The following is a 22,979-nucleotide window of genomic DNA, read 5'->3' on the forward strand; positions in this document are numbered from 1 at the left end:
TATTTTTTAACCCTTCGTTTGCAGTGAAGTTAGCAAGTACTGTTTCTGATCTTGAATAGGATGACTGTGTACACATTAGAGGTATGGCTGGCTGCTGCAGCCAAGTGTTTACCTGTTATTTACTTTTGCGTCACTCTTTCACATTTTCTTAGCATTATTTTCCTCACCATTCACTTACAGTCTCTTGCCACCACTGTCCTGCCTGATGCCAACACCAGCAGTGGCAGCTTCTTCTTTCCACACACACCTGCTGGTAACTGATGTAACAAATGGGTTGATAGATGCTGGGAATCTGTACGTAGATAAAGCTTGCTGAGAATGCCAGCCTTCTCCCTCTGCCCTAAGCTTTCCCTCTAGACTGAGCCTGCCAGGGCAAACGTGGCACCGTTGACTCTGTAAGGTTAGCTGAGAATTTGGTTGAGTTGAGCATCTTAGATCTGCTTGAGCAGATGGTATATTGGGGAGAAGTAGCTACATGGAAGGAACAACAGAAAGCAGTGTTCAGTATCTCCCCCCTAATTTCTGGACCACCTGCATGTAAAGTAAATACCAGATGCTCAGAACAGCACTTTCTTTAGCTGTCTTCCAGGCTCCCCATCGTTCCCTTGTCCTCAGCGTTCTGCTCTCTAACTCCTTTCTCGATTCGCTGACTAGTGAGGGGACGTGGCCAGGGTGCCGTGTGTTGTGGCCCCGCGTGGGAGGTATGGGATGAATCAGTCCGTACCTCAACCCATGCCTGTAAGCGCTTAAGCAAACAGTAGACAGACCACAGCGGGAGCCAAAACTGCAGCTCCTGAAGGAGGGTAGCAAGTGCAGCGGAGAGAACCGCCACGAGGAATCCTGGCTGTGCACGTGCAGGGAGTTGAGGTCTTAAAAAAGCCAGTAAAACTGAAACACCCTGAATTACAGAGATTCTGCTGGGCATGTGGGAAAACAGTTTTCAGTGTGTTAGATAAGAAGGCATCACACCCAGACCACATAGCACATATTTTTTGAGCTCCTAAATACTTGTTAAAGTCCTGAGTATCTAAGCTCTGCACTAAATGCTGACGGAGCAGAAGAAGTATCAAAAAAATTCTTTGCCCCAGAGGGCTAAACTGTCTTTGGGCGAACACGCAGGCCTGTGTGAAATAGTTGACAAGGCTAGGTAGCACGGACTAACTTCCTTTGGAACCTAGAAGAAGGGGTACGTTAGTTGGGTGGCAGTGGTCTTCTGGAAAAGTCTGGTTCTGGAGAAGGCGGGCCTTCTGTGAGGCCTTGATAGGCCAGCAGGTTGCGGCAGGTGGAGAGCAGGGCACGTGTACTCCCAGAGGTGAGGCAAGCGTGAATAAAAGTGCAGACAGTGACGCATCACCTGAGAAAGACGTTTGCCCAAGTGTGATCTGTAAACCACAGTTCCACAGAATATTGATACAGAATACTGATCATCTATATGAGAAAAAAAAAAGTTTGTGGGATATTGTGGTAAACCAAGTGAAATGTCTAATGTTTGTATTATGTGTGTAATGGTATAATATGTATGATACAGAACGAGGGTCTTCCGTGTGATACTGCCGCTCCCCAGGAGGGGTGTAAAGTAGTCGTTCAACAACACATATTTATTGAGCACCTAGCACATGCCAGGCGTGTGGGAAACATCAGGGAACAACATAGACTGACATCCCTGCGGTCTGGACCTTATAACCTTGGGAGAGGGTTCGTGCAGATGGCAGTCAGCAAGAGCGTGCTCAACAAGCAGGTCACACTCAAGAGAAAGAGATGTGCGTTTAAGGAAGTAGAAAGAGCAGGTTGAAGTAAAGGATTTGAGACGCTAGGGATTGGGGAGGGGCAGAGACAGGCTGACAGCATTGGAGAGAGTGGCCGGGGGAGGCTGAATGGAGAAGCTGAGATTTCAGCGGACTCAAGGAAGCGACATAGTTAACCAGGCAGACATCTGGGTGAAGAGCCTTCCAAGCAGAGGAGAGAGTCTGGCAAGGAGACCTGTGTGGCTAGAGCTGGACAGCCAGGAAGAGAAAACGTGGAGGTTGTAGAGTTCAGCAAAGGGAGCCAAAGGTCCCATTGGGCATTACGGGCTGTTGGTAGGTCTTAGGTTTTATTCATGCAAATTGGGAATCGTTGCTCGGTTTTGAGAGAGGAGTGACGTGATCTGATCTATGTTTACAAGTCTCACTCCAGCTACTGTTTTGAGAATGGATTGAACGTCTTTCTCACAGAGCAGCCCCAGGGACTAATGTTTTATGGGAACTTTATGGCACTCTTGACAGCAGAAACTGGCTCTCACCCACCTTCGTCTGTTGCTGTACTTCTACTTCTTCCAGAGAATATATTTAATAATTCTTGTCGAATAAATGTGTAAGACCACTAGATTTAGGCAATCCAGTCATTAGACGTGACCCTTGCTTTATGTACCATGACCCCAAATGCTCATCCTGTGATACCTCGATGATTACTTAGCGTTGAGGTTAAAAGAGATGGTTTTCTTGATTGGGTTTTCCCAAAAACGACAGAGTCTTGAAGATGGGTTAATGGGATGCTACACTTTAATTCTACGACTATTTGATCAAACAGATTATTGAATGCCAACAAGATACACTGCCTTCGGGTAGATGCTTTTCAGGATCTGCACAACCTGAACCTTCTCTCCTTGTACGACAACAAGCTTCAGACCGTTGCCAAGGGCACCTTTTCTCCTCTCCGGGCCATTCAGACCATGTATGTACACAGGATTGGAGCACATTGCATGACCGTTGTATTCACTCTGAATTTGAGGGGTGAGTTCGTTGCACGTCATGTGTAAAAGTGTTCTCTATGTGTTTCTGAAAGGCATTTGGCCCAGAACCCCTTTATTTGTGACTGCCATCTCAAGTGGCTGGCGGATTATCTTCATACCAACCCAATCGAGACCAGCGGTGCCCGCTGCACCAGCCCCCGGCGTCTGGCAAACAAAAGAATCGGACAGATCAAAAGCAAGAAATTCCGTTGTTCAGGTAATTTCTTGCCTTGTGTGACATTTCCCCTGTGTTACCAGAAACAGTAGTGAGATGTAGAGACAGCTGGCCTTGAGCTGAATTACCAAACATTACAGAATCATATTTCTTTGTCTTCTGCCCATGAAGAAAAATATAAGGAGACACAATTCATGTAGCACTCCTACATGTAACCTTTTTAACACACTCTGCAGCAGAAGAAATACAGAAAAAAAGATGCCCGGATACTTCATACTGTAATCCCAGGGTTTGAATTGAACAGGGGCCCTTTGGCTGACTCAGTGCCTTTAAAAGGCTGCTAAGTCTCATGTTCGTTGTATTGTTTTTCGTTGAGCAACAGACAGTGATTAATCGTGTTTCAGTTTCTCTAAGAAAGTGAACGGAGATTCGGTTACTTGATTTGCTCAGGCTCAGGAGTAAGGGGGAGAAAAGGTCCGAATTCCTTGCTTCTCACTCTGGATGCCGTTTTCATGTTTTATAGTCTGGCATTTTGAATCGGACTGTGAGGAAACATTTTTTTCCCCAAGATGCCATTTTTTAACACTTCAGAAATATTACATTTACTTATATATAGATGCATTTTATTAATATCGGAGAGAAAACTTACTTCATTGAAATTTACTATTTGCTCTGGTATGATCTTTTCTGTTTTCTCGTAATAAAATGCCTTCTATATGTTTTGGGTAGTATGCTACCTAACTATTCCAGGCGTTATTTCACATTCAGCAGTTAATTCATACTGAAAAGCTGATATCAAAACAAAGCCTTTTATTGTCCATGGCCCCAGATGCATTTCCTACTCACTGTACATAATTATACTTCAGCCACCGCTGTGAATATACATGTTTCACTTAATTATCTAGTAACTTGAGTCCGTTCTTAATCTAATATAACGCATATCTCTGCTTGCTGACATTCAGGTGCATCTTCTATTTTTTTTCTCTTTTTTTATTTAGCTAAAGAACAGTATTTCATTCCAGGTAGGTTTTGCTCGGTAGTAGGACTAACTGCAGACACCCTTTCCTCACCTTATGAAACGTAGCGTCTAAAACTTTGACGTGCATGCTGTGGAAAGCCCAGTGGGTACTCTGTAGCTAGATGTCCTCCTGCGTAGATCACTTGTAGCTGTTTCTTGAAAACCTGGCCTTTGCATGCAGCTGCTGGTGTTAAACATACATACTATGAAACTCCCAGCTCTTTCTCTCTCGCGCACTTCGGCACATTATCTAAAATTTCTTACAGTAGCTAAAATGTTTGAACCTGTGGCTTTCTACTTAAATCATTTTCTCTCCTTATGTTGTATATCTGACCTTTCAACCTGTTTTTAAAATATAGCTTCTTGAGCTGGTTTTAAAGACAGAGACCTTTCTGTTGTCAAAGAACTAGTTCTACATGAAATCAGTTTCACACACACAGAATTGTGTTTTCCATCATGAGATTTACTTTTTTTTAGATTTTTTTTACACTAAAAAAGTATCTCCTACTTGCTTCTCTTTTTATACCAAAGAGGCAACTTCCTGCTGATCTATGTGCAGTGGTACTTCGTTGGTGATTTAAAATTCTTGCATCCCTGGACTCACAGTGTAATAACTGCACAGAAACAACAAACATTGACCTTCATCCGGAAAGCATCAGAAGTTCATGGGCACCAAGCGCCATGGATGACTCAGGCAGATGAAAGAAATGTTTCTTAGAAAAATAATTGAAATGTTTTACCACTACAATCTTAACACTCTCAAGGCTGATGATTCTAGAACTAGCTCTTTGAAATATGTTTCTTTACTTATGTTTTCCTTGCCTGCCAATTGTGTAAAATGCCTCTTGACTTGTTTATTTTAAACCATTATATAAAAATACATGTTAGTAATTCATGGACTACATGTATAGTATCCTGGGTATATTCTAGACTATAACGTATTTTAATAGTTGTAAATAAAAACAATATTTCTAAGGTGTTAGCATGAAAAAAACACATTTATTTTCTGAAGAAGAACTCTGCATTTGGTCTCTGTTCTAAGGAGATGAGTGTTGCTTGCCATTGTAGCATTATAATGTGAACAATTGTATGCATTTAACAGGTTTTGTTATATTACACATTTTGACTTGAATGATCAGTAATATTATATATGTGACACTGACTGCATAAGAAGTAACATGTTGAAAAGAATAGTTGATTGTCCTTCATTGGCAATCTTTAAAATTCATTATTTTACCCAATTATTAAGTAGAAAGTCATCTGATAGCTGTTACCCAGAAAAAGCCATATTGAAAAACAGAACCCCTATAGGATAAAAATTTGATATTACTTAAGTCCCCAAATTAGAGAAGTTAATATAATTATTAAATTATCCAATGTGTTACATTTAAATATGCTTTATCAATAATTTAAAAACTAATATTTCAATTTCCCCAAATAAAGAACGGAAGTCAAGTTGTTTTTGTAAATTTTGATACAGTTTTGCCCTCTTAGTAACAGCAGCCAAAATAGGTTTTGGGGAAAAAACCTTTTATATCAGCTGTCGTGGCTTAATTGTCATTTTCTGATCATTCAAGTCGCGTGAATTAAAAGAATAATTCTAGAAGTCAGGATTCAGAAGAATTCTTTGGGCCTCTGCTCCTTTTTTTTTTTTTTTCCAGATTTTAATTAAAATCTGAGCGTATCTAAAGAGCCACCCTAAAATAAGCATTGCCCTTGCGTTGAATGCAGGTTATTTTCAGCGTAAAATACCTCGTGTATCTGTCGTTTAGACTTTGTTCCCTGTATTTCCTTATTTCACTTTTAAAATGAAAGCGTAAACCACAGTACAGCAGATCCTCAATAAATGCCACAGCATTAACTGACAAATGCGATGAAGCTTTTATATTCAGTTTTGCAAACTTCTTCCGAGATCCTGATTCCATTTCAATTAAGTGACATTATTAATAAGTTGGAAAGGTCATTAAGAAGCATGTAAACCGCAACCTAAGGTTTAATCCAGATGTTCCAGTAATAGTCCTTGAAGATCTCACGATTCGTTTTTCGCTTCATTTTACATGTCTAGTTGCCTGCCACCTCTGGATGGCATCTAGATAGTACAGTGAGCGCTCAGAAGAAAATCTATCTTGTGGAGACTTCATCTTTTAGAGGAATTGACAAGAACTTAATTTGTGCGATGCATCTTGTATGCCATTGCTTTTCCTGTAAGACCACTGTGCTTCAAAAAATGATTATGAAAGTTTATAAAGCATGACGATTCCTGTCACACCAGGCCATTCCCTGATAATTGCCACTGCAAGGGAGGAAGGAAGAGACCTTAATGAGTTTTATAGACATGTATGTGAATCTTGATTGGGTGTACTCTGTCTTTCTTTCCTTCTTGGTGATCTTTTCTTTTGCAGGAATTCACCACTTTGGCTGTAAGTAAAAAAGTGTCTGATCTGAAACATAATATCCTCCCTTTTCAATCCTGATGTATCTTCTTTTAGTCTCACTCTTCTGCGCCTTTTTTTTTTCCCCAAGAAGAAAGCACAGATCTTTTGAGCCTCTCTGTTGTCCTTGTAGCACACCTTCAACTTCTTCCTGGATGTTGCTCCCGAAAGCTGTTGTTTCTCTTCTGCAGTTCTGAGGAACGTTGGAGGCACCTTTCAGTGTAGCCCCTTCTTTGTGTTTCCAGGAAGCCTTCGGTAGTAACACTCTTACTATGGTCATAAACATTCTGCGGGAGGAATGCATGTCTTGTAAACAGGATTATGTTTCCAGAACGTCTGTAGCTTTTCTCCTGCTTCCCTTCATCTTTCCTCTTGGTCTTACCCCTGGCCTAGTGGATGGTGTGGTGGTTATGTAGCGAGATTTTCTGTTGTGCTTGATCTAACCATGTGGTGGCCAGGTATGAGTAAAACATGGTTCTGTCAAGCACCATGGAACGTCACGCAGCTTTCTACAGCATGACAAGCTGCTGAGGCTTACATCAGGACTCACTTGTCTCTTTTTAGAAAATCAAAATGAACAAAAGAGGGCTTTTTAAGCATCTCCGAAGATTATGTGAGAGGGAGAGAATAATAAAAGACCGCACAAAATTTAAAAACCTGAGTCCATCTATTTGCCTTGAAAGCCCTAATTGAAAATGATATCTAGGCATATGTTTATTACTGGATACATTTTAAATTCTTGACTCAGAGGAAAAAAATAAGCTTTTTCACGATGAGTAGGCATCGTGTGACTAGCTGTCAGATAGGCTAGAATGGCTCATAACTGGACCAGCAGAAAGTACGGCTGTGAAAAGCTCAACTCTGTTACTGTTTTCCTGTCCTGTGAATCTGGTTACTCTCTTTTCCAGCAAATTCCAAACCCTTGTTTGAACCCTCTCCTGACACCCATTGACCAAAACTCCCCAAGTTGTCTCCCTGCTGCATAATCTATCGTTCTCTTACTTTTTTCCTCCTACAAAGTAACAAATGTTCTAACCTTCAGACTCAGTATTTTCCTTTTTGGCTTGAATCCTCATTAGGTACAGAAGATTATCGATCAAAATTAAGTGGCGACTGCTTTGCCGACCTGGCTTGCCCTGAAAAGTGCCGCTGTGAAGGGACCACCGTCGATTGCTCCAATCAAAAGCTCACCAAAATCCCAGACCACATTCCCCAGTACACTGCAGAGCTGTGAGTGCATCTCCCAACAAAATCCAGTTTGGGAGGGAGAGAACGAGAGCCTCAAAGCATTAGAATCGTTGCCTTGTGCTTTCGTTCTCAATAATTACATTAATTTGAACGGGCGCACACTGGCGTAACTCTGCTTTCTACAAGCATATCTGTTAGAGGCTCTCTTACTGCATCTTTCTGGCCCAGGATGCAAGTATAGAAATTAACTCACCTATCAAAACTTCAATCAGCACTTAGTAACGCTAATAAGAATACTACGTTCATTTGGTATTTATTTCTTGGGTATTACTTATGTCCGGACCCATTTCTAAGCACTTAATAGATTTTTAAGTAGTCTTTTCAGCAACCGAATAAAATAGTTTGGAGTTACCATTTTGAGTCTGTGCTATTCATGAATTCCATCAGAGTTCTTTTTTGTCAGCTATACTACTTCACGGACTCACAAATGGAATGATTCAGTGTTTATCAAGTATGAAACACCAAGGATAATTTTTTTCTGAACGATGGATATCATAGCAGGAAAAGCTAAAAAGACAGAGTGTGATCAGATCTATATTTATAACACTAACATTGGGCCTAATACATATGAGGTTCTACAATATGTTTGAATCCTTTATAGATCCTATGCCCATGTATGTTGGCCTTAACTTTATTTATAAAAGTATGACATTTAATGTTAGCGTTTCTAAAAATCCAAGAAAAACCTAGTGAAACCTCATCATTTTCAGAACATCTTAGCAATGTTTATGTCTAGCACCATCTGGTATTTTTCATTAACTGCTTCGCAAAGTTGGTTGTCTTTTTGTGCATGTATAATTCTGACTTCAACTAGATTATAGCCTCTTGACAGAAATTGTGTTTCATAGTTTCTCTCCCACAGGGCCTATACTCATACCTGTTACTTAATGAATTTTAAGCAATTTGAATAATTAAAAATAATGTAATGCTTTCAAAAAGATGAAGAAACTTACCACTTAGTGATTATAATGATGCTTTTTAAAATTTCTGTTAGTTCATGAAGGTATTTCATAGGTCCAGGACTTTGGAAGTGTTTGGAGACCGTGCAGTAAAAGCCCTGAACTCTCTGTTTACTCTCATGTAGGAAGTAGTGTTTATTTCCGATAATACTACAAACAATAATTCAAATTTTATCTTCGAGCATGATAACACTTTAAATAAGCTTACTTGGCACTCAGGATTTTAGAATTTCATATCTCATTTAACTTTCAGCAAAGGTTGTGTGTGTTTTAAGAAATTAAGATTTTTTTTTTTAAATTATACTTTTGAAAATCAGTCCTGGGAAGAAAATACTTGCAAAACATCATATCTGATCAGGGATTCATATCCAGAATACGTAAAGAGCTCTTACGGTCCAGCCATCAAAATGTACCTCACCCTATTAAAAAGTGGTCCAATTATTTGTATGGGCGTTTCTCCAAAGAAGATACACAAATGGCCAATAAACACATGAAAAAATACCTAGCATCATTAGGCATAAAGAGAACGCAAATCAAAACCACAGTGAGTCAGCACTGCACGTCCAGTGGAATGGCTTGAAAAAAAGACAGTAACAGGTGAGAGAAATTGGGCCCCTCGTATATTGCCAGTGAGAATGTAGAATGGTGCAGCCCTTCTGAGAAACAGTTTGGCTCTTCCTCTAGGAGTTAAACATAGATTTACCATGTGACACAGTAATTTCACATCTACGAACATAGCCAAGAGAATTGAAAACATACATCCATACAAAACCTTGTACACCAGTGCTCCTAGAAGCATTATTTATAATGATCAAGAAGCAGAAACAGCTCAAATACCCATCAGCTGACGCATGGATAAACACAGGTGGTGTGTCCACAGAATGGAGTGTCATTTGGCCATAAGACAGAATGAAGTACTGATCTCTGCTAAACATGGAAGAACCTGATACACGTTATGCCAGGTGAAAAAAGCCAGACACAGAAGGCCACACTTTGTATGATTCCATTTATAAGAAATAGTCAGAATAGGAAAATCCACAGAGAGAGAAGGTAAATTAGTGGTTGCCAAGGATTGCGGCAGTGGGGGATGGGCAGCAAATTGAAAGCGACTGCTGACGGGCGTGGCGTTGCTCTTTTGGGTGGTAAATATATTCTGAATATATTAGGAAGCAACGATGGTTGCACAAGTTGGTGAATATTTTAAAAACCACTGAGTTGTACACTTTAAAAGGGTACATTGTAGGGTGTGTGGATTTTATATCAGTAAAGCTGTTGATAAAAATCTTTATGGAGAAGTGACTAGAAAAAAATGGTCTAAAAATGCTTTTGGAGGCAAGGGTAATAGTGGGAAAAAAAAGTTTGGGAAGCTTCGTTCTACACATTACTGAGTGAGAGTTGGTTTTTAATGTCTCTAGGCACACGGGCTTCAGTCGTTGCGGCACGTGGGCTCAGTAGTTGTGGCTCGAGGGCTCTAGAGCAATGGCTCAGTAGTCGTGGTGCACGGGCTTAGTTGCTCCGCAGCAGGTAGGATCCTCCAGGCCCAGGGATCGAACCCGCAGTGGTTAAGAATCAGCCCCAGGCCGATTCTTAACCACTGCGCCACCAGGGAAGCCCTCCTATGTGCTTCTTAGTATGTTTTATTTTGGTCGTTAAAATATGGGATAAATTGGAAAAAACCTGTACTTCCCACAAATTTTCTGTGATATGTGTCCTATATTTTGCTTTAGGATATTCATTAAATAATGTTATAATTCTGTACGAGAAATAAAATTTAATCTATTCCTGACTGTTGGGAATGAAACTTCTCTGTTTCTGTTTTCCCTAGGCGCCTCAACAATAATGAATTTACAGTGTTGGAAGCTACAGGCATCTTCAAGAAACTTCCTCAGTTACGTAAAATGTAAGCCGTGTATTAGCCATCTTTTAAAGTATCTGTAGTGTTGTGTTTTCTTATCCCTTTGCAGTTTTATGTAGATTTCTTAGGAAAGTGGAGAACATAAAAGATCAGAGACACGTCCACGCAGGGAGCACCTGTGACGTGCCTGTCGGGTAAACTCTGAGGGGCAGCTGAGTAATTGGCTCTTCCCAGTGTATCCTAGCGATGGCAGCCACCTTTTCTGTAGCGGAAGCCTAGCATCTTACTTTAACTCAGACAGCTGGTTTCTTACGTGGCCACAGCAGGAATCCAGCAATCTAGGCGCATGAGAGATGCGTTCCGTAATGTAATGTTTTGTAACTTCCTTCACTGTTCCCCAGACCATGCTGTTATTTCTCTTTCAGCACATTCATGTCAACTGTTTGACTTTTTGCTTCATTAAACTTTCATGAGAAGATAGTCAGAAGTAATGATTGGGAAACTGGCTTGATAGCTCATCTGTGTTGCTGCGTGTCCGCAGCTCATATTTTAAAATAAGTTTATAAGCTCAGCAGTTTCAGCCACACTCAGACAGTCACCCACACCCTCTCCACCCCCACCACGAGGAGGATGGAAAGAGGGACAGGACGGAGGCCAAGAGTGAGGGCCCGTGGAGCACCCTCCATGTAGCGGGAAACATCAAGAGGAAGAAAGAAGCAGACTTCTGTGATATCTGTGCTTCCGTGTGTGTCACTGGTCCCCAGTCACATAGGCTGGAAGTGGCAGAGCGGACTGAAAGGATTTCCTGTGCACGTGACCCCTGTGTTATACTGCCTCCCAAAGAGTTTCTAAGTCCTTAACTGTCCTTTTTCACTGACGCTAACTGCTTTTTCTTTTTAGCTAGCGATAAGATGCTTTTACACTCAGTACACATTTATTCAGCAGCTGCTATGTGCAGTGCTCTGAAAGGCATAGAATGATACCTAAACATGATCCTTGTTCTCTGGGCATCCCTGGCCTTGGATGAGCCTTGAGAAACAGAAAGAGAGAACCTACAGGAAGATGTTACCTCAGCTGGTTGTTTCCTGCCCTCTGGGCAAGCATTCGTATTTTGTATCATCCAAATACTGACAGTTAAGGTGGTTGTCTTGACACATTGTTACATGAGAAGTTTAACTGGGAACAATCTCCTATTCATATACATTTCTGATGCTATCGAAATGCAAACATATTTTAGTCCTTCCTTCTTTTCTCTACCCAGTTGCCTTCTTTGAGTTGTTAATTCACTCAACAGTTTTAATCAGGGGCATTTCTTTGAAAAGTTTCTTATTAAGTGTGGTGACAAACATAAAAATTTACATAACTCAATACCTGACCTCAAGATTTTTACATTCCTGGGGGCCCTGGCAGATCACTGAACAGCTGGTACTTTTCAGCATAGATATTTCTCCTCTGTATTAGTATCACTTAGGCTTGATGGAATCCAGAAGGGGTGCCTTTTCAGAGCCTTGGGAATGCCAGGCAGTGAAGAGCTTAGAGTTTTTGTGGAAGATGTTTGTTCAGTAGAAGAAAATGACCAGACATGTTGTCTCAGTGCCCTCATTGTTAGAAAGAAATTGCTTCAAATATTTGTTTCAACCATTTTTATTTAGAAACTTTAGCAACAATAAGATCACAGACATTGAAGAGGGAGCGTTTGAAGGCGCAGCTGGTGTAAACGAAATACTTCTCACAAGTAATCGTTTGGAAAATGTTCAGCATAAAATGTTCAAGGGATTGGAAAGCCTTAAAACTTTGTAAGTATTCTTATTTGCATTGTGATTCTTCTACCACAGGATTGTAATTCACAGGTTACTATGTTCCCGGGAGGGGGAATCGCTCCTGCTCTTCCTCATCCCCCCATCTCTACTCTGTCTCTGTCTCTGTCACTCTGTATCTGTCTCTCTCTCTCTGTCTGTATCGCGCTCTCACACACGCGCACACACACACACGCACAGACACACACACGCACAGACACACACGCGCACACACACGTATTTCCTAGAGGCAAACAGCCCCTGACTTCAATACCTCTGACTTCAGTATGTTGCTTACAAATGATCAAAAGAATCTCTCCTGGCTGTTGAATCCTCAACAAAAAAGCTCATCTTTGCTGCAGTGCTTGTGCAGACCTGGCTCTCCTGTTCTTCCTCAGAAGGATCCTTCTCTTTCCTTTTCCTCAAACGCCCCCACCTAACACTCCCTTTTGGCCCAAGGTCGCTAGCTTCAGAGTGCATTCCAACACCTGCAGCAAAATAAGCCTAGCTGGAGACTGCCTTTGTCGGCTCTGCAAGGCCTTCGTGAAAAAGAGAGAAACTGGCTGGTGGTATATCTTTTACTGTCTGTTTCAAAGAAAACATGCTACGAGTATGTCTCCTTACTCAGGGGTAGGGAGGTTGTGAAAAAGAAATCCTTTGTGTTTGCAAAAGGTTGTTGGCCAAGGAAGATGGGGCTTGACTTGGCAAGGAAGAACAACACTTTGAGTTACTTCAGTTTTCTTCTGTGTGTATGTGTAGCTTTTATAAACTCTAAAGCGTAAAATTATGGTTGACAAAAGTGGTAACCTGAACGTTGGAAGAGACACCAACGAAACTCTGAAGCCTTTGGAAGACACGAAGGAAATTATTTGTAACCAAGAAACAGTCCTTGGGAATTACAGCGGAGAGAGGCCAAGCTCCACTATCTCCCCTAAACCCTCACCCTGCCCCATTGAGCCACCAAGAGCCACACCCAGGGGAACTGAGAGCCAAGGACGTTCATTGCCTGACCTTTATCAGATGTAGAGGGAGAGGGCATTTCCCCAGCCAATAGCATCCCCAATTCACATCCTACTCAAAACAGCCCCTGCACGTCAAAGTAGAAGCACGTTCTCTGAGCTCCACAGGGTAGCCTGGAGCCGACCCGTCAACACAGCCAACCTGCTGACCCCAGCAGCAGGCTAACTCGCAGTCCCTGCAAGATGTAAAATGTGCCGCAAATATTCCTTCATTCTTCTTATGGGGGAGATACGGCGAGTGCAGAAAGAGGACAGAGAGGATATAGCACAGGCGGTTACATCTATCCTGCCCTCATTCCCCTGCCCCAGAATGTCTCAGGTAACTCAGCAACACAGAAATCCTGTAGGGAATTCCCGGGGGGTGCAATGGTTAAGAATCCACCTGTCAGTGCAGGGGACATGGGTTCAGTCCCTGGTCTGGGAAGATCCCCCATTGCAACGAAGCCCGTGTGCCGTACGTACTGAGCCCACACACCACAACTGCTGAAGCTCACATGCCTGGAGCCTGTGCTCCCCAGTAAGAGAACCCACCACAATGAGAAGCCCACACACCCCAACGAAGAGTAGCCTCCACTCACTGCAGCTAGAGAAAGCCCACTCACAGCAACGGAGACCCAACGCAGCCATAAATTAGTAATTAAAAAACAAAAAACCCCATAAATCCTGCAGCAGGCAGAAGCCTCCTTTCTTAGATAGTAGCCAAGTGACTGTTGTTACTAGAACCTTCTTAAGGGGGCAGTGTGTGTCAGGGTGGGGGGGGCAAGGATGAGGGGTGAGCCTGCAACTTTACCTATGTTAGTCAGCCTTGGGCTGCAGTACCAAGGTACCACAGACTGAGCGGCTTAAACCACAGAAATGTGTTTTGTCGTTGTTCTGGAAGCCAGAAGTCCGAGGTCAAGGTGCTGAGAGGATTGGTTTCTGGTGAGGACTCTTCTCGGCTTGTAGATGGCAACCTTCTTGCTGAGTCCTTTATACGGCCTTTTCTCTGTGTGTGTGAAAAGAGAGCTCTGGTGCCCCTTCCTCTCAGGACACCGGTCCTATCAGATTAGGGCCCCACCGTTAAGACCTCATTTCACCTTAACTTCCTCCCTAAAGGCCCTGCAAACACAGTCATATTGGGGGTCAGAGCTTCAGAATATGATTTTTAGGGGGACACGGCTCCGTCCATAACAGCACTCCAAAGAGTGCATCGAAGCGTTTTATTCTGACTAGGTCCAGCCGCAGGCCTCTCTGTGAGACAAGTTATCTAAATACAGCTTTCTTCTTCGCATATTTCTAGGGACGTTTTTGTGCCTCTTGTGTTTTGGTACCCGAGGCAGACACCCACTGGCTCTCTGCTTAATCCCACTGTACCTCAAGCAGCAAAACAGGTCACGTAGAGCCATGCTAGGGGTATTGGAAGGCCCTGAGTGGATTATTGGGACCTAGCTGTTGCTTTGCGTCGTGTCGTTCAGTTCGGAGCTGTGAAGATTTTGACAAGACCGTGCTCACTGCCTGTAGGCATCTCAGCCCTGTAGAACTAGTGAACCTCTTAGTGGTCCACGTGCGTACTTCAGTGGGCCTTTGAACCCCCAGCGTTGCAGGCAGAACGTGGCTCCTGTGTGCGCCTCTGGGTTTTACAGTGACAGAAAGCAAAGCATTTTTCAACGTTTCCCAGGAGTCTGTGACTCCAACCAGATTAAGACCAAATGTTCTTTGTTATTTATGCCAAAGGATAGTACTGGTAGGAATACTTTTCTGTTGTGCATTTGTTACCCAATGTAAAACGAGGCCTTGATAAGGAGGGCCTTATCCTTTCTTGTTATCTGCAACTTAGCAGAGTGCAACAGCTGATGTTCCTTATTTATTATAGGACAATCTGGAACTTTAAAGGAACACTTTGTTGTTTTTGCAATCTTCTAGCAAGGTGGTCAACCCATGTCTAGAAAAATCAGGGAAAATATTAACTTTTCAGCAATTCTAAATAAAGCTTATGGCAACTATTCATCTTTACCTGGGATTTTAGGAAGCTTTTCATTCCTTTTCTAAGCCCCACAAATTAACAGTTTGGGGAAAAAAATTGGAACCAGCCAAACTTTTAGCAGTAATGAGGAAATGAGAAAAGTGTTAATCCTGGTAATGCAGTGACTGAAGAAAAAATGGTCAGAATGCTTTTCAAGAGAAACTTCATGTGAACAACTAGGGTCTCTGTTGCCTCCTTTTAAGTTTTAAATTCAAAACAATGAAAATAATCCGTGCAGGCTTTGTGGAAGCTCAGCCACGTCTGGCCCCTCCAGCCCGTGCTGACATCGAGTCGGCTGTAAGTGCCCGAGATGCCCTCGGTGCTTCGTTTTCTGTGGCAATTGATTCTTTTTCTGCCTCCTTTCTGTTCAGCAGCAAATGTCGTGCGACTGAGAGTACACAAATCATGGGGCTTCAAGGGCTCCGAGAGCTGTAGGTGGATGAGGACGTTATGTAATTGTGCAAACATAATCGTATCACTAAAGGAAAACATTCTGCCCTCACTAGACGGGGTCGTAAGCCGGTGCTGAGGCTCATGAGTGTAGCTGAAGGTTATCACTGACAGCTCTGGGCATTTTATTCTTGCACGAGACTCTTACTGTAGGCGCTTCTCCGTAACCGCGGTTCTGCATCTGCAGATTCAGGCATCCAGGGTTAATGGGGAACCCATGAATATGGAGGGCCACAGATTTTGGTGTAGGCGGGAGGTATCAAGGGATGACTTGTACATATCTTCAGCAATTCCCAGTGACAGGAGGACATTCAGAAAGCAGAAATGAATGCTACAAATTTGCAAAGAGGAGTTCTTTCAGTCTTCAGAGAGGCAGAATTGGTTGCCTGATATTTTATCTCCATCACGATATTGTGTTTTTTTCCCTCAGGATGTTGAGAAGTAATCGCATAAGCTGTGTAGGGAACGACAGTTTCATAGGACTCAGCTCTGTGCGTTTGCTTTCTTTATACGATAATCAAATCACTACGATTGCACCAGGGGCTTTTGACACTCTGCATTCTTTATCGACTCTGTAAGTATGAAAAATTGTCTTCAATTGTGTATTAATTGAGCCAGTGTATTATATTTATTACTTTTATTGATAACATTTTAATGCATCACTAAGCATTTCATAAAAATGAGATCAAAGACAGACTTTTTTTAAAGGACAAATTTGCTCATGTTAAACTTATTTTAATTTTTCTAAAAATATTGCCTACTATCCTATATTAAAATTTAACAAAAAGTATGGTATTTTGCGGTCAGTTAATTTTAATAACTGTGATGTGGCTTAATTTATAGATGGTAATCTTAGAATTGGATGGAGTTGCAAATAAAGAAATGTTGTAGATTTTTTCCCAGTGTTCTCACATCGGAGTCTTCACCATAAACGTATCATAAAAACAGAGTTGATAGGGTTATTGCCAACAGACTGTACTCAAAAGGATCATTCACAATGACAGGAGATATATTAGGATGACCAGACCAACACTAAAAGCTCACCAGAGGGCATTTACTATGATTTTAAGAAGATATTAAAGAAATAGGCTGAGCATATCCAAGAGCACATTTTATGTAGACAGTTGGAGAATAAAGAATATTTGTAGGTCTACAGACAGAACTCAGAAAGTGTCAACAAACAAACAAACTTTCCAAGTATTTTAGGCACCTCGTATGTCAGTATCTAAAAAACAGTGTTTGAAATGGTAAATCTTATAACTGATATGGCTTCCTGGTAATGGTGGCGGACTAAAAATCCTAATTTCACTGAAAAGGTAGTTAGAAGGAACAAAATCATGTTCAGCACAGCTCAGGCCCCTGAAGAAATAGTTTGAGGGGACATCCACCCATCGGTAAAGTACTTAATCCTCTTTCCACATAAAGTGTGCCATTTTCCATCGAGTGATGAATTTGTGCATATTAAAGATGGCATGTTTGTAAATAATGGGATTGTCCATAGGTTTGTGCTGAAGTGGTGAGATGCCAAATGCAGTGAGGTTTGTGGAAGTAAATTCATTTTTATAACTGGCATTTAATCAACTCAGCTGTCAGTTTAGATGGGAAACCTATTCTCTGGAGCAAATGAGAGATGGAAATCTTGAAATGACAAATTAATGAAATAGCTGTTGTCAGGTTAAACTCAATAATATAAGGTAGTCAGCCTTCATCTTTATATTAAATTACTGCGTTATCAGTGTAGGGAAGTTTGACAGCAAGTCATATCTCTGACAAGTTTAAATGATCTCCAAACGAGATATCTGTCAGGATTCACTGCTAAACCCTGAATTGCCGCCTGCACTTTATTTTTCAGGCGAAATAATTTAAAGAATGCTTACATGAAAATATTGTTTTCATTTTTTAAGTTCAAAACATAAATATTTTAGCCAAAGAATGCATCCCATATGTTGTGTGTGATCGAGCATGAATTGGGGTGAGGCGAGTACAAAGACTAAGAGGAAATAATTCCAGCTGATACAGGACGGGGAAATGGTAGCATGGGGTTTTGAGAAGTCAGAAAACGAACCTCTAAACTCAACTCTGCATTGTTTGCATGTGGCGCTTAGAAACCTCCTGGCCAATCCTTTTAACTGTAACTGCTACCTGGCTTGGTTGGGAGAGTGGCTCAGGAAGAAGAGAATTGTAACAGGGAATCCTCGATGTCAGAAACCCTACTTCCTCAAAGAAATCCCCATCCAGGATGTGGCCATTCAAGACTTCACTTGTGATGATGGTAAGAAAGCCTGGCCAGGCCTTTGATCACCAGACACCCTGGTGACTGTTCTGATTGTGTGGGGCCTAATTTAGACAGCATATCATAGTTCAGGCAATGGGTAGTTATTGTGCATTTTTTGCTCTTTTGTTTTGTTTTAGCAACTTGCTCAGATTGCACTTTCACATCTAACTCTACTTCATTTGTGTTTCTGAATGTTTTAGAGGACTTTCTGATTTCCAACTTGCGGTTGATACTATTTAAGTAGCTTTATTTTTGCTTTTCTTTATGATTCTGAGCTTCTCTTTTAGTAACCACCATTTTTAAATGGTAAAAGCAATTGACTTACAAAATAGAAACTATAGTAAACCTCACAAAAATAATACTTTTCAGTTGTTAATACTCTCTCTGTATCATCGCATTTGATTCTCATAGTAGGCCTGTAAAGTGCTGTTATTTTGCCAATAAATGAAGAGCTCCTTTGATCCCTATATTTTCAAATGAGGGGGCCCATATACTTTTTGCTAATGTAAAAATAATCTGTCCCTTTATGTCTCTTCATGTCTGTCTCTTTCCAATTTCTTTATAATTCAGTTTACATTTATATATTCTAATTAAAAGTACAATTTGTATAAGTAACTGGACAAAGAACATAATATTATAATTGGATTAACAATACAAACTGTGAATTGTTTTCTGGGATTCTGCCACAGGCAGTCTGAAAACAGTCCTACACAGGACGTATGGTGTCAATTTGTAAATACCTGTTTCATGTCCTGTATGCAGGTCATCATATGGCTGAAGACGCTCATGTTTGTTAAGCTAAAGGCAGACAATCCCTGCTAGCATCTTCAAAGCCATAAATCTGGTTCTTCTGTGTTTCTTTTGGCACTTTAGGAAATGATGACAGTAGTTGCTCCCCACTCTCTCGCTGTCCTACGGAGTGTACCTGCTTGGACACAGTGGTCCGATGTAGCAACAAAGCCTTGAAGGTCTTGCCCAGAGGTATTCCAAGAGACGTCACTGAATTGTAAGTAGAGCTTGTCTTTCCCTCTCCTGAATGATTAATATTTCACACACCAAGGGAAACAAAAATCTTTTAAGTCTTGTTTGCAAATTACATTCATTCTGGAGGCCATTAATTAGAATCATGTAAAACCCTAAACAGATAATATAAAAGCTAGTTCAGGTCCCTTTGGGAAAGGCCGATGGTGTGTTTTTCTTTGTTTTTCACTGTAGAATTTCTCAGTGCTAAGAAAGTTCTCAGAATTTCTTTATGATGCCAAGGTGCATGGTGAGCTCCAAGAGAGGATGTAAACTCTAAGGTAGCTCCCATACTTAGCTGCCTCCGTGGCCCTTTCCTCATGGAGCATCTTGCAAGGCTAATGTTCATCAAATGCACCCCGAGAAATGCTATATATTTAGTTTATCTACAGTGACTGGGATGTTTCATATGCTCAATTATTCTTTCCCACGTGTTCCCGTGGAGAATGTCTCACCACAGAGGGTACATAAATACGTGCGGTGTGGAAGAAGCTAACATGATCTTTACCCTTGAAAAGAGATACTGCCCTTTGGACTTGAATCAGAGTCCTTTAGGTCGTAAAGGGTGTGTGGCCATTTATCCCTAAAATTTTCAAAACTGATATTTAACCACAATTTACATGACAAGTGTGTGCACATCGAGACACTAAGCACCACGCACGCTTCCTCAGTTGCCTCGTGCTTTATGTGTGGAACAGAGTAAGTCAGAGCAGCTGCTTGAACGCTGGTGCACGCAGGCTCGGTTCCATTCCTTTATCTGTATACAGAGGATCGTGGACAGATGCTTAATATCCGATTGAGTCATTTTGCCTCTGTTTATATTTGGACTGTGTGAAACCATGTATCAAAAATGTAATTCGTGCAGACTGTGTAGCTGTAATTCATGCAGAAATGTACAGGCATTGCAAATGAGCAGCTTTGATAACCTTTGAGCAACCTCAGATATAGGCAGTGAAGTTCCAGATGTCACTTCAGTTATCAAGGGACTTATTTTCAAATCATGTGCAGTTCTACAGATTCTAATTTGGTCCTGAATTGACACTTAGAGAAAAAGTGTGTGATCGTCCCTCTTGGATCTGAACTATTGTAAAGTGCTCAGTTTCTCTCTTTTGTTACCAATCACAGTTGTGAACTGTAAGCACTGCTTTGTGTGCTTAAATTCTTAATTCTTATTTTGATACGCACTTACTTCAGAAGATTACTGTCCATCCAGTGTTGGGAAAATAGATGCTTGCAAAGTATTCCATATGCAAAATATTGATTTTAAGAACACCCCAGCCAAGGACATAATTCGTAATACCCAGCATAACATTTAGATCATCTTTGATGCTGAATCCCTTCTTCTCCCACTTTAACTGACTCATGCCTTTGTCCTTTCACCTGATTCCCATCAAATGATTTTCAGCGTCTTTTAATTTCTGATTAAACCACATCTGAGAAGCTGCTAGATTCTTTTGTCAGTGCCGTCTATGTGTTTCTTCTGTCATGTAATTGAATCTTCAATCCATTCCTCTACAGATTATTTAAAAAGTAATTCTTTTTTTAAAGAAAATATGTTTTAGAGATGAGGAAGACATTAACTCACTGTGACTTCTAGCTTTACCTCCCCAAGAGCTTATTCTTAGAACTATACGAAGTCAGCAGGGTCCCTCTCTCCACTAACATATATGCATGTATTAGGAAATTTCCGTGTGCATGTTAGAGTAAATAATTAAAGAATTTGGCAAAAACAAGTATGTATTTTGAACAAATGGTATCCATTATTTTTAATCCGTTCCATATAGTTTCCCTCTTAGATTGTTTTACGTGTCTGTATCCACATGCACATTCTGAATCTTTTCAGCTTTGTGTTAGGACCCTTGCTGGAGTAAAGGAAAAGTGCTGACATACATGGGATTATGCTTCCCTCTAGTGGTACCAAGAAATGCTTAGCCAGAGAAAAGAAACGGCAGAGGTGTTGAAACATGAAGTCAGAAAATATGAATAGGCATAGGAGTCATTACAAAAGCCTGACTCTTAATCAAATATTCCTTACGTCTTTTGATAACGTGTGCCTTTTATATAACTTTTTTTCATTTTGAACTATTTGGAATTGCTACCCTGGCAATTTGTCAGCTACTTCTCTATCCAGCAAAAATACCAACCTCAACCTTGGGTCTAGAGATAGGCCACAGCCCTGGAGCAGCGGGCCACGTGCCCAGTGTGGCAGAAGTATTTGTGGGCACGCCTATAGCCAGATGGCCCAAGTTGCTGAGAGACATTTTTGCCCATCACCATCTGCATTCTGGGAAGGAACAGCCTTGGGAGGAGATGAAATTATTTTTCTTTTTGCGACATCATGGATATACCTTTAACTATTCATTTATTTCTGTATCTTGACTGTTAGCCCAAAGCCTATTTATTTTCTGAACATTCTGCTGATCCTGATCAGAAAGGGAAATTTTATTTGTATGTGGTTATTTGATTATTACTTTTACGTAAATGTGCTGAATTTGTGCACGTGATAAATGTTGCAATTTTCTATGCAACCTTCTAAAGTTAATATCACCAAGCAGATATATGAGGGTAAAAACTATTTTTAAGACATTTTTTAACTGAGATCTATTACATTCAAATTCCCAAATACATCCTTGGAAGCATCCGTTGTTATGTGCTAAGTGTCTTGATGCGCAGGAAGGCAGTGAAGATTGGTCTTTCCAGCAGCAGCAAGTTTCTGCCAGTGGTGAATGCATTTCGTGGTGCGCCTCCACATAAACACAAGCAAACTGAAGGCTGACGTAAAATACGGTTGACTGCCTGCCCCTCCTTGCTGACACACGCGTGCTTGGACACATGCCTTGCCTTCTGAGAGAAACCGCAAAGAACTAGACTCATCCATCTCTCCTTGGGTTTATAATTCAGCCTAAGTAATCCACCAAAGAATTCTGCTGGACTGGACAACTGATTTTTTTGCTTCTCTTAAATAACAGTCCTAGCTGGGAACATGACATCTTAAAGCCAAAATTGCCAAATGTTTCCTTTCTTCGAGTAAGAGTGAAGTATTGTTCAACTATTTTATGATTCACTACTGTTACTTTTTTCAAAAGTAATATTGTTTCTTCGTTTTCAGGTATCTGGATGGAAACCAGTTTACCCTGGTTCCTAAGGAACTCTCTAACTATAAACATTTAACGTTGATGTGAGTAATGTATTTTTCTGCCTTTGACTTCTTATTTTATTTCATGCAAAGGGGGATAGCAGGGGGCAGAAGGTTTAGTGAAGCTTTCAGGTGGTACAAATCATCTTCAGTTAGACGCTTCCCTGCTCTCTCCTTGCGGTTCTGGATCACTACCTACATCTTCATTGACTATCAGTCAGGCAGTCGTGTGCCTTAGAAAAAGGCCCTCCTCTATTCAAAGTACAAATACAATTAAGTCTAAGTAGCAGAGAATTATAGAAATGCGATAAGCCCGATACCTCAATTGAAGATGAATATGAGCTATTTTATGACAATCCAAGGAAAGAAAAATGGGAAATAGTTTTTATGTTTGACTTGAAATGAAAAAGAGTAGCTAGTAATATCTTTTCTGAGAATACATTATAATTCTAGTTTATTAGGCTTGATTTTCTTATATAATACATTATGAATTAAGGTGTGCGCTTCCAGTATTAAAATTTATTTTATAAAATCCATATTTACTTATATAGTATTTAAGTAAACTTCATAAAGATACTGACATTCTGAGTATAAACGTCAAAACATTGAATTGGTTTTATCAGTTAGGCTTGATGTCTTCCTAAAGTAGCAATTCTCTTCCATTAGTGTGTGTGAACCATTTTTTACAATCTTTAAGTTCTAAATACACGATTATATTTAAACAAACAAACATCCCATGGAATGTTTCCATTTCTTACTATGTAACAGCCCATATAATATATAGTAAGATATAATCTTACTGTATATAATGTCACACTTAGAGT

The 22,979-nt window shown here is 40.8% G+C and overlaps 1 protein-coding gene across 11 annotated transcripts in view; it reads left to right on the top strand.

The window, feature by feature from the left end:
* SLIT2 (slit guidance ligand 2) overlaps window positions 1–22,979 on the top strand; it is a 364,105-nt gene that overhangs the window by 277,805 nt on the left and 63,321 nt on the right. For 10 of the 11 annotated variants that reach the window (XM_057726063.1, XM_057726060.1, XM_057726062.1 and 7 more), the window contains 10 exons: window positions 2,569–2,712; window positions 2,824–2,987; window positions 3,944–3,967; window positions 7,475–7,625; window positions 10,428–10,502; window positions 12,110–12,253; window positions 16,155–16,298; window positions 17,830–17,996; window positions 18,873–19,005; window positions 22,129–22,197. In XM_057726063.1, coding sequence (XP_057582046.1) covers window positions 2,569–2,712; window positions 2,824–2,987; window positions 3,944–3,967; window positions 7,475–7,625; window positions 10,428–10,502; window positions 12,110–12,253; window positions 16,155–16,298; window positions 17,830–17,996; window positions 18,873–19,005; window positions 22,129–22,197 — 1,215 coding nt within the window. The remainder of the gene's footprint in view (window positions 1–2,568; window positions 2,713–2,823; window positions 2,988–3,943; window positions 3,968–7,474; window positions 7,626–10,427; window positions 10,503–12,109; window positions 12,254–16,154; window positions 16,299–17,829; window positions 17,997–18,872; window positions 19,006–22,128; window positions 22,198–22,979) is intronic. The other variant, XM_057726061.1, reaches the window with a different exon arrangement.

Source organism: Hippopotamus amphibius, chromosome 3 (genome assembly GCF_030028045.1).
Source record: "Hippopotamus amphibius kiboko isolate mHipAmp2 chromosome 3, mHipAmp2.hap2, whole genome shotgun sequence".
Lineage (NCBI taxonomy): Eukaryota > Metazoa > Chordata > Mammalia > Artiodactyla > Hippopotamidae > Hippopotamus > Hippopotamus amphibius.